This window comes from Vombatus ursinus, unplaced genomic scaffold (assembly GCF_900497805.2).
Source record: "Vombatus ursinus unplaced genomic scaffold, bare-nosed wombat genome assembly UNPS02014863.1, whole genome shotgun sequence".
In the NCBI taxonomy this organism is placed as follows: Eukaryota; Metazoa; Chordata; class Mammalia; order Diprotodontia; family Vombatidae; genus Vombatus; species Vombatus ursinus.
In genome coordinates, this window is record NW_020954641.1 from 8,799,011 (window position 1) to 8,811,676 (window position 12,666).

General features: G+C 39.4%; 1 protein-coding gene across 1 annotated transcript; it reads right to left on the reverse strand.

Moving 5' to 3' along the window:
* Window positions 1–11,535, reverse strand: NPM1 (nucleophosmin 1). The gene is made up of 11 exons (XM_027841839.1): window positions 11,334–11,535; window positions 9,817–9,896; window positions 9,304–9,423; window positions 7,715–7,808; window positions 7,223–7,329; window positions 7,078–7,139; window positions 5,912–5,972; window positions 5,471–5,554; window positions 4,587–4,688; window positions 2,126–2,200; window positions 1–1,048 (listed from the first exon to the last, which is right to left on the reverse strand). The coding sequence occupies exons 1-11, from the start codon at window positions 11,389–11,391 to the stop codon at window positions 1,010–1,012; spliced, it is 882 nt and encodes a 293-aa protein (XP_027697640.1). The 5' UTR covers window positions 11,392–11,535; the 3' UTR covers window positions 1–1,009.
* Between the last annotated feature and the right edge of the window lie 1,131 nt (window positions 11,536–12,666).

Sequence of the window (12,666 nt, forward strand, 5' to 3'; positions counted from 1 at the left end):
TCAATTGCAACTTTATATTTCAGGCATTCAAGTATAATATTCAGATACAGTTCCATTTCTAAGAGAAACCATACCAAAGATCCCAGGAAACAGTAAGAAAACATTTGCTACTATACTCCTACATAAGCCAGTTCTGTATGACATGCATCACAAGTATCTGGGTAAGGGAGGAAAGAAGACTGGTTAGACTGCTTTAGAACACAGAATTGGCAATCTCATCTTAACTAGTGAAATGTGAAAGTTAGTTGAAAAGATAAGTTCCAAATAAACAATAAAATCTTAATCAAGGTTTGCATTACTCAAGCCACTTTTCCACTGACCTTTAACTGTTCCACCTAAAGCTTAATTTTAGCTAATTAAATTTGAGAGAGGCAGCAAGGAATAGTGAATAGAGAGCTGGCCTTGGAGTCAGGAAGCCCTGGGTTCAAGTCCTGCCTCTCATTTGCTTAGTGACTTTTTTGAAGTCACTTAACCTCTCAGTGCCTCCAGGCAAATAAACAATAAATTAGAGAAGGTGCAGAACTACATTGTTAAAGGAAGTTCCTCACCAGGAGCTCCCTATACCAATGCAAATCACAAGTCCCATAAAAAACAAATGAATTCAAATCTGAAGCATTACATTTTTTTAAGTGCCCTTGCATAATCCCAAATCAAAATGGAGATGTTCCTTCCCATCCACAAAATAAAGAAACAATATTACTTTATTAAAATACTGAATTTATTTCACATGTATACTTTGTCTCCCCACCATTTCCATTTGTCTGACCACCACTACTACTATGCCCTATCATAACATTCCATACATACTTAAATGAAGCAAAGGGTGGAGTTCCATCTTTGAAAACTAAACAGGCATTTTGGACAACACATTCTTGGCAAAGTAATCTGGACGACATTTATCAGACACGGTAGGGAAAGTTCTCACTCTGCATTATAAAAAGGACAGCCAGATATCAACTGTTACAGAAATAAGACGGAAAATTTTAACAAACTGTTCAAACTTATTTTCTTAAAGAGATTTCCTCCACAGCCAGAGATCTTGAATAGCCTGAAAATGAAAAAAAATGTGGTCAAAGAACTCAACACCACATAGACATTAATAAATTAAACTTCTTTGCACAATTCTTATTATCTTTTTCCCTTCTCTGCTGTTAAGGTTCACAACTGCAAAAGATAATGAAGACCAAATAATAGGATTAAAAACTTTAAAAGATTTGTAATTGGTTCGCTAAAAAAACTTTAACCAACACTTCTAAAAAAGTGACTAACAAAAGCACTTCAAAGGGTTTTTTGAAAAGTCTGCTACCTTACATACATCAAGCTTCAAAAATCTCATCCATAAAAGGATTTTCAGCAAAGGAAAGCAAGAGGAAGGGTGGGGACCAGTTTGGCAAACACTGGCTGAACTTCACATGCCCCTGACTTATGTCAGATCAACTTCAGTAGTGAAGGTTAACTGCCTTCACAACATTTTCTCTCACAAATTTGTGATTGTTGATCAGATACTTGGAACAAGTAAACTCTAAACCAGTGAAGAGTCAGGAAAACATAAAACTTTCTTCCAGTGACAAAATTATTTCAGTTACAGAAATTGAGAGAAATTTAACACAGTTTTAACCTAATACAAGTTGAGTAATAAACTAGTTCAGCAACTTGACTCCTGATTCCACCTTTTGGCTTAAACACTTAAGTTAGTTGACTTTGGGAAGAAGAATCTAGTTCCCATAAGGTCTAACAGAGAAGTCCCCCCCCACACTCCTACCCCCAAAAAGAAAGCTAAGACCAGACTGGCCCAAGTGGCCAAATTCAGCAGCAAAGAAAACCACAGCTCATTTCCTTAACCAATATGGTGCCAAAAGTAAAATTCTGTGGGTTTAGTAACCAAGAGATAATTTACCAGCCATACAAAAGCTGGAAAAAATGTACTAAAATATTAACTTCCTTATCTCTGCCAACTTAAATCCCTAAAACAACTTCCATTTATTTAATCTGAAGTATTGTCTGTGGTTAAGAACCTTTTTAAATAAGCCAAAACGTGGAGATTAAAAGTGTAAAAGGAAAATCACAATAAATCATGATGAAAAACTTATTTGGATTTTGTCAAGTTCCCAGAAAATTCAGTTACCTCCTGATCAGACATCCGGAAGCAATTCTTTACATAGTTGATGAATTTGCCTTCCACTTTTGGGAGGGAACCACCCTACAGAGACAAAACCATGAAAGGTTAAACACAAAAATATACCCCTAATAGTTTATATCAAGATGCTATTAAGTAGAAGCCTCCAAGATAAAGAGCCAGGATATTAATCAAAAGTAACTTCCTCCCTGTTACTGAGGTATCCATTAACTAGAAAATCTCTTTTTGAGGCACTATTCATGGAAGCTATAATTACTGCCACATTTCCTTCAAGAGTATCGTCCAAGTTGAGCACTTCTATCAATGTGAAAATTGGAAAGCTTAGCCAATACACCACCCTGTATATTGAACAAAATCCAACACTGGGAGTTTATGTCAATTGCCCCCAATATGAATTAGATCTAAACCCCTAGCATTACAATTTACACCTGATGGTCAGGATTGCTTTGTTCTCATTTGATCCTCACAAGAAATAAGAGAGGAAGGTGCTATTGTTATCCCCATTTGACTGTTACACATGGTAGTAAAAAGCTTGGTGGCAGTTTGAACTTAGGCCTTCCTATCTCCAAGTCTAGTGCTTTCTAGCCACTGCACAACACTGTGGCCTAAAGTAAAATTACATGTCATTTTACTCAACATGTAGCACCCACTACTTTTGTATGGAGCCAATCTCCGAAACAGGAAAAAACCTCGATTCAAATCTCACCTGAGACATACTGGCCATATGACCCCAAGTCACAATTTAAGTGCTCCATGCAACTTTCCCAGATCATAAAGTTGCAGAGAAAGTGCTAGCCTGCAGTGTTTCCTCACCCGGGAGGTGTTCCCTGTATCATAGGCCCAGTCTCTATTTCTATATGCAAGGTACCATTAAGATACAAAGGTCAAGACATGTTTCCTAGTTGGAGGAATTCTGAGATAAAATTATATTTAAAGCTAACTACAGGGCAGAATGCTAACTAGCTGAAAAGTACTGAGTGCAACAAATCAGTTATAAAGATTGGTTGTAGTTGGGATGCTCATGAAAGGCTTCATAAAAGAGCTGATCTTTGAAGGACAAAATGAAATTTCAATCAGGCAGAGATTGAGAATATACTTCGAAGAACAGGAAACTAGGGAATGACTGAACAAATTATGGAATGAATGTAGTGGAGTACAGTCCTTAAAGATGAAAGGGGCAGTTTCAGAGAAACTTGGAACAATCTGTATGAACTGAGAATAAATCAATTCAAGCGAATGACCAACCAGGACTGAAGATCCACCTCCTGAAAGAGGGCTGAACTGACTACATTACACATATACATACATACATTTTGGACATGGCCCCAGTGAATGCTTTGCTTAATTATGCACATTTACATGGTTACAAAGAGGGGTTTGCTTTTGTTTCTTTTAAAGGAGAATTAGGGAGAATGCAAAGGAAAAAATAAATGCTTGTTAATGGGGAAAAAAAAGAACAGGGATCCCCTCAAGGTTTTTGAAGAAAGTAAACTTTCACTGTGAGTCTCACAATACACAACCTCAGGTTAAATAATTTGCCCAAGTGGCAATGCTGGCATAAGAACCCCAAGGTCTTTTTATTCCTATTACTGCCACTATACCAAAATTTTTTATTTTACCTGGCAAGAATAATTATTTTGCAATAGAGGGAAAACTTACAATAGTGTTAATTCTCATTAACCTTTGTTTTCAAGTTCTTATGAATGGTTATATTTGAATTCATCCAAGAACAATAGGGGCAACAAGGGTGAAAAAGTTGGAATGAGCACTTTTAAATTTACCATTAGCCATAAATATCATAAGCATAAGAAGTGTATTGCGCAAAAGGTTTTCTGTTTGGTATAGACAAGTTACTTTGACTTATTTGTAACCTAATAGATCTTTCAGCTGAGAGAATGCCCAAGTGCTTATTAAGCTCTTCCTCTGTCGTGGAAACTGAAATGAAAGCATTTGACCCTTCATCATCAAATATCTGCAATAGGCTATAAAGTATAAAAGCTAAATGTAAATTCCAAAGTCAAAACTTCTGTAAATCCCAATTTATTTTCAATCCATGTAGTGGATTGAAAAAAAATTCTTTAAATTCATCTATAGAACTAAATGCAAATCTACACAAATTACAATATAATATTCCAGTCTCATTCTTCAATCAATATTGTTAAGAATAAAAAAAGGCACTCATCTTAAGTAGGGGGAATAAAAACAACCAAGTTCATCTCTAGTGTTTTCTAAAACTCCAACGCCCTCTGCTGGCTTTCCTGCATGCCTTTCAAATACAAATGTGAAAGGCAGAGATCCATTGAGTGAGAAATTCTCCCAAAAATTCAGTTTTTTTACTTAAGAACTAGGATAAACTCCAGAGGGGAACCCCTAAAGGATATAAGCATGTGAAAATGCCTAAAGGTATTCCTAGTTCCTCCTTAAATGAAAACAATCCATATACACTTACCTTTTCAATGCTTGCCTGCATTTTTGCTTTAATATCCTCTAGAGAAGTGGGTCCTTTGGGAGTCTTGGGAGTCTTATCCTGCTTTTTGAAGGATTCTTGACCCTAAATGTTTTTGGAGAGATTAAAGTTTAGTTTATATCATGCTTTAAAATACAGTAAGTAACCATTCTTTCACCTATCCCAAACTGAAATTGGACCACTTACCAAAACTAGTCTAAAGGTCATCCTGTAAACTATTAAAATACTAAAAATGAATATATGTCCTTTTTCTGGCTTTACAGGATAGGAAACAAGGCACTAAAATTTTTTCCCAGACTAAATGCTTTAATCTATAGTATGTAAAACTGCTTTTAAGAGTACAGCCTCAAAAACAAGATGAATAGATAACAATGCAAATGTATGCTTTTGTACAAGAGGACTATAAAGCTTATAGAGCTGGACTGAGACCTTGGAGATAACAGTCTAATTTCCTAATATTTTAGGTGAGCCACAAGAAGTGGCATGCACAGCTGGTATTCAAAATAATATCTCTACTGAATTTAAAATTCATTACTTTCCATTGTATCACTCATACCACATCCCCATTATCCACCTTTACTGATCAAGGCAGAGTGACTTAGTAGATAGGACTGAGGATGGCCCTCTGTGAGGAAGACTTGGGATTTCAGGTCTGGTCTTTGACCCATGTGGGCTCTGTGGACAAGTCACCTAGACTTTCAGTGCTTTTGGAAACTGTATACTGCAAAAGACTGACGTTGGGAAAGGGAATTCCTCATATCAATGACATCACAAGTGTAGTCTATTTTTTGGATTAGATTAGTTCTATATTGGCTCTGAAGTTGGTACATAATTACAGTACTACTAAATCGTTTCTGATTACTTACTTTTGATTTCGGTGTGGACGGCTTTGAATCTTTTCCATTCTGGTTTGACTTTTGTGCATTTTTTGCTGCAGTATCACGAACAGACTACAAATACAAGTTCAATTCTTTTTAATAAAGACTCCTAAAGATTTTGTTTGTAGAACTTTCTCATAAGCACACCAAAAACCATTCAGTATAAGCTCCTCTGTCCTAAGCACAATCTATGTTATATATTCCAATTCCCATATAGTGCATTGAATTCTGTGCTGTTTAATCCCATGCAACTTGTTTTACAAGTGCTTACTGTCACAAGGACCATCCTGATTAGATTTATTCCATGTGAGTATGCAAAGGTCATAAATCCTAGTTTCATGTTTAAGTATCAAAAACACCAGAAATTTCACTACTAGGGACTATAAGAGTTTGTAAAAGTTAATAGCTGTGGTAAGAAACAACACTTACTTTCTTCACCGGAGGGGTCTTTTCTTCACTTTCCTCATCTTCAAAGTCATCATCATCATCACTACAAATGTAGAGTATTATACCAATTAATTATGTGCACTTAAACAGCCCCTGCCATTTTTGCTACCTTAAGAAATCAGCATTAAAAATGAGGCACTCAGCAGAAATCACTGTTTTAATTCACTGTTCTAAAACATTTGAGAGTCATAAAGCTCATCATTTTGAATCCCCTTTTCAACAAAACCCTACTTTTAGTTATAGAAATGTTGTTTTTGCCTGTTGTCAAGGTTCTGAAGGTTTGCTTACAATTTTACACTGCCTGTTTGCCACTCCCTTTTCTACCACTTTTGCCACACGAGCCTTTTTTTCAGTAATAATATTCTTTTTGATTATCGAAATAGAGAGCAGCTAGGTGGCACAGTGGATAGAGCGCCGGCCCTGAAGTCAGGAGGACCTGAGTTCAAATCAGGCCTCAGACCAAACACTTGACACATTGATTAGCTGTGTGACCCTGGGCAAGTCACTTAACCCCAACTGCCTTTAAAAAACAAACAAAAAATGATTATTGAAATAGACCCATGATACACAGTCACAGCTTTATAACTGCTGTTCACTCATAAAGGTGTTTAAGACTGACCCTCTAGATTTGTTCTTGAATGTCCTTCCTTCTAATTGTGGCCTAGTCAGTGTCCTGTTTTATATATAACTGGCTTTTTAAAAGAGTAAATATTAAAACAGTATTATGAAAATATCTACTCAACATAAGTCTGCCAATTTCTGTTCTACGTCAAAACTATGCCTTTCGTTGTTACAGCTTTAACCTCATTACACAATTATGAACAAAACTCTGCAATCAAATCTTTTGCAGAGACTTCCTCAAGAAAAAAATCTGACTATACATATAAATTTTGACTCTTAGAAGATAGGAAGTAAAAATTAGTAGAAATTACTACTGTAATGTTAAAAGGCCAAGGATCCATATTAACCATTACATAGGGTACCCCAAAAGTCTTTGTGCAGTTTTAAGCTTTAATAGCTTATTCAACAATTTCTTTCCACAAACATTCACGGTATTTAACTCTGAGGTTATGAGAATGACAAACCAGAACTGAGTTCTACTTGGCTTCCCAGAAACAGTACTTCCACGAGAAATAAAAACTACTTACTCTTCATCATCATCATCTTCTTCATCATCATCTTCATCTTCTTCAGACAGTTTTACCTTTTTCTTTAAAGAAATAAGGGACAGAAATAATTATCCTAACAAACAAATAACAGCTTACATCAGAAAATATCAAGTTGCATTTATACCTGTGGAACCTTGCTAGCAACTCCAGGAGCAGATCGTTTGCCAGACATATTTAAGAGTTTCATATCATCTTCCTCTTCGTCATCTGATTCTGCATCTTCCTCCAGTGCTAAGAGAAAATTTTGTGTTAGTTGTGGCTAAATTTAAATTATAAGTACTTTTCTTGCCTTAAACTTGAGTTCAGGAGAGAAAAAAAAACTGAACACATAATAATAAATGCCTTACAACAACCCACAGCCAGATCCCAATTCTCCAGTCATGGTGGTGCAAACAAAAAGCAATATTTAAGTAACCTTAAGTTAAACTGATAAACTGAGGAGCTAATCTTTTAACTGGAAAGAAATCATAAGCAATCTTCACTAATGTATCATAATATCAGTCATAAGCAAATATATCTGAACACATATGAAAGCTAAAAATATCAACAAAATTTTAGCAAAGTCTTTCTAAAGAGTAAATCAGCACATTTTTAAAGAGCATGAGAGACTACATACCTACTAGATGCTGGCCACTCACGTGTACAGGTCCCGAACCACATTTCAACCGCAAAACTACTGGTGGTGTAATCTCAAAGCCTCCTAGAGAAACCTGGCAGGGAAAAAGAGCAAATTTATGACCAAATACTATAAAGGGGAAAAATAAGATGGAAGAATCAAGGCCCTTGTGAACATTTAAAGTATAAGTTTATTTTCCCAAACAGAAGTCAAACCTGTATCAAGCCACTTAAAGTTAAAGCCATAAAAAACAATGCAGTATTTTTTCATAATTTACCCTTTTCTTTTAAACCATTACTAGGGCTAACTGACCATAGTCAATTTGCATTCTCTGGGCCTCTTCGATAATAGTACTAACTGATGAAATTATATTTATATGCAAAGCATGTATGTGCACAAGGACCCCCCCCAGACTTCAACATCTTGTTACATGATTGACCCTGATTTTCAGTGGCAGCCAGGAAAAGTGCAAACTGTTACAATCTGGAAAAGGTTTCAGGGTATAGGCTTGATGATCAAGTGTCCAAAGAGTAGGCTAGATGAATTTAAGAAGCTTATAATACCACAAAATTGCACACCAGGTACTGTGTTTGGCTATGTCAATTCATGAAGGACAATCATGTATTTATTAAGTACTATGTGCCATGCACTGAGACTACAAAGACAAAAATGAAACTATCTCTATATTTCACCAAGAGACTAATTGCACCTGATTGTACAAAATGAAATTAAATTTGAGATAAGGTACCAGCAGCTAGGAATAAAAAAAGAGATGGCATTTTATTTTACCTGAGCTTTGAAGGAAACTAAGAATGCTATGAGTACAAGGTGAGGAAGTACACTGAAGGTGTGAGGAACAACTACTTTCAGAACAACAAAATCCTGTATCTCTGAAATATCGCATTACGACCAAGTAGAATTCATTACTTGGCTCTACTGTTTATCCACTAAAACTATTAATTTAGCCTAAGTAAGAAGAACCAGGAATATGCTACCTCCCCAACTAATAATGGACTTGAAACTTGAGTAATACAAATACCTTCCAGATGCAATTTAATTAACATTTATTCATTGTCTAAACTATATAGCATATCAATCCGAAGATAATATGTAGTGAATAAAGTAATACTTGAAGTACCTACATGAGAAGCAGAGTAGTGTCTCAGTGAGAAGACTTACTATGAAGTTCTACCTCTGACATATACTGGCTGTGTTAACCCTGGGCAAGTCATTTTACCTTCTCGGTGCTCTAGGAAACTCAAGACTCAAGAGAAGATAAGGACCTGTTTTAGTAAACTGATAATTATACTTAGTTCATACCTAACTACCTTACAGGGTATAAAAGGTTTCTTAAAACTTTAAAACATTATACAAATGTCAGTTATCAATTCTGGCTCTGAAAAAAATGCATCAAAGCAGAAATCACAGAATATTGATATGTATCCCTAGTGGGGGTATGTGATAAGAAATGGCACCAAGCCCTAATCTTAATTGGATGGCAAAAGAATGAATTACATAAGATTAGAATCAATGGATTTACCACTTGAACACTGATCAAAATAATCAGAAAAAAAAATTTTAAGTCTTACCGTAGGCTGCACAGACATTTTCAAAGATGCCAGTGTTACTTTAATTGGATTGCCTTCATAGTTCAGTGCCTCTGCTTCAACAATATGCAATTCGTCCTTTGCACCAGCCCCTAAACTCACCTGTTAATGGAGAGATGGAAAGCAACTTTTTAGTAATTCAATTTAAAAAGCTCCTAAATCAACTAGTTCCTTAGTAAAATAACACTGACCAACCAAAAAATTGCTACATGCATCATCACGGAAGTTTGTCACTTTTAACTTATAAGCACTTAAGAAAATGAAAGCTATGTACACAGCACAAATCAGACAAATGAACCATTATTTTCATTTTGAATACCCATGTATAATATGTACTGTCATGAGTACTGAGATAAGCTTATTCTTGACCTATGTGAACAGAATGACAATTATTCCTCAATTAACAGTATGGCTATGAAGAGACTTAGACTTTTTTATCTTGTTAAAGAACAAAAGGATACAAAAGGTAAGTGTAAATAATGAGAATTTACTTACAGTCCTCAATGACAACTGGTGCTCATTTTCATCATTATCTACCTTAAAATGATAATCTTTGTCAGCCTTCAGTTCACAACCTGAAAAGGAGCAGAGCCATAGTTTTAACCAGTTACCTCTTAAGTAGCAAAAGACTTATCCCTTCTAATTTGAACATTATCATATCATTTAATTTGAGACTCAGTTTTCACAACTGCAAAATGAGGTCTAATATTTGCTCTACCTTCACCTTAAAGCTGCATCGAGGAAAATCGGTTTATAAAAAGTGCAATGAATACGTCATGTTCTTTAAATCTATAAAAAAAGATTAAAATCGAGTCATAAATTTAAACAGTGGGCCTGGAACAAATTTGTTCTTGTAATTTTCCCAAAGTGGATTTTGGTATTTGTTTCAGAGGGAGGGAGATCCATTCTGACGTACAAACTGGTTGAGGGGTGGAAAGGGACCTGAACCCTTTTCATCCCTAGGCCTTTAGTATTTTTCCGACTCTATCAAAGTTAAAAATTTGTCAACTTGTTTCATCCAACCAACAAGTATTTTCAATGTAGGAGGGATGCCACAGCCACAAAGACCCCTCCCCCAAAAAAGGTTATCTTATCGAGTGAGGCAAAGATAAAATGTGCCCATAATGGAAATACAGTTGAGTACGAAAGGATATAAATTCAGCAATACAAGCCAGATAACAGGTTAACCGAACTACATAAACTTAGAACACATACATCAAACTACTAATCTCTACTCTACCCTAAAACTAAACCACCAAAGCAGGATTCCTCCAAGTGCCATTTCAACCACAGATGGATAACGAGAGATTTTTTGCATTCCCAGTCCCTCCCCCTTAGGCCCTGTGGCGATCCCGCATTTCCCCAAGCCCTGCAGCACACCCACGGCCTGGATGCCCCAGAGCCGCCTTCCGCCCGCAGCCGGAGGCCTCGAGGGCGCCACGTGCAGCCCGCAGGCGGCCCGGTAGCACCTAGGTTTTCTGCCCACGTGCCCCACCCCCCGGTAACGGGCCCAGCAACGGTGGCCACCAAGCGGGTCCCTGCAGAGATGCGGCTGCGCGGTTCCGCCGGGAGCCTTATTAGAGACGGGAGGAGACCGAGCTGAACTAGCCCAGACGCAGGGCCGCCGCCGACCCCTCCCTAAGCCCCTCCTTACCCTCCGCTGCTCCACAGAAAACCAAATCCGGGCCTCTCGGCCGTCATCCCCTCCCCCACCGTCGCCAGGCCTGCACCCTTCGCCTCCACGGCCCCCTCCGCATCCGTCACCAGCCACCCCACGCGTGGCGTAAAACCCCTTCTCCGACACCCGCCCGCTACAGACAAGCTGCTCCCTGGCCGATGAGCCCACGGCCTGCATTTTAGGAGCAGGCTTCCAGCCCTCAAGGACCATCAAGGCCCCAGGCTCGGACTCCAACAATCCCCCCCTCCGCTCCCCGCAACACATATAGGCCCAGGCTCGCGGCTGGCCGCCCCGCCCCCAACCCTGCAGCCGCCTCCAAATACACGGCCATTACCGAAGAGGAAATTCTGGGGCCGGAGGGGGCTCATATCCATTTCCATTGAGTCCTCCATTTCAGCAGCGATACTGAGGAAAGCAGAGCAGTGCGGAGAAGAGAGCGGCGAGGCCGACGGACAGAACAGCTCTGGCTCCCGAGGGGATCTGCTCAGGACGGAATCACACCAAGGAAAGGACGCGGGCTCCCTGCGCACACATATAGTCCCTCACAGATCTCGCGAGATCTGCCACCGTGAGCACGTGCACGGACGACCGGTCTCGCTCTCCGCGCGCCCTCGTCTGCCAGCCTCAGAATAGGTTTGGTGCGCGCGACGCCGCCTGCCTCCTCCGCCGGCGCGCTCCCGACGTCAGCCGGAACGAGATCTGCGCCGCCATGTCCTTGCCCCGATCACACGCTAGCACACGCGGGCACGCGGCCGGCGGGCGCTCTAGACCCTGGCGCGCCCCCGGCGTGGTGAAAACGCCGCTGCCGACCCTGCGCAAAATGGCGGCGACGGCCCCCCCCCCGTCCCCAAAGTCCACAACCCACCGCTGTCCCCAGTCTCCATAATTTTAGTATTCTTTTCAAAGAAATCAGGCAGATGTAGGAGAATCCTATTCCTTTCATCCTACCGACCAGGGTCTGTTTGACAAAGGCTTTAGCTTTAGGCATCCATGGCCTCCTTCCTCCAGCCCCTGAAGCCTCAGGGAAGAATCAGGACCACGACATTTGGGGTCAGATGACCTGCGTTTGACACCGTCCGTGACAACCTGTGTGCCTCAGGGAAGTCGCTTGACCTATCTGGGCCTAGATTTCCCCCATCTACAAAATGAGAACATTACACTAGATAACCTCTCCCCTTACCAGTTCCAGATCTGCCATGAGGGAGCTGAAACGGTCATTTGTTGTTGTTCAGTCTTGTCCGGCTCTTTGTGACCCCATGGACCATGGCACACCAATACTGTCCTTGGGGTTTTCTTCGCAGAGATACTGGGGTGGTTTGCCATTTCCTTCTTCTGCTCATTTTACAGATGAGGAAACTGAGGCAAACAGTGAAGTGACTTGCCCAGGGTCACACAGCTAGTGTCTGTGGCCAGATTTGAACTCAGGAAGATGTTTTCCTGACTCCAGGCCCAGTGTTCTCTCCTCAGTGACACTTATCTGCCCTGTAGGCATCTTGAAGGCCATTTAGTCCAACTTCCTTATTTCAGAGTTTCCAAAGAAACTAGCACCCAAAGAAGGCAGCAACTTGCCCACAGTCATAGGTAGCAGAATTTTAATTCACATTCTGTGATTCCATTAGGTAGAATTTTAACCCTTGTCTTCTGATTCCAGAACCAATATACTTTTC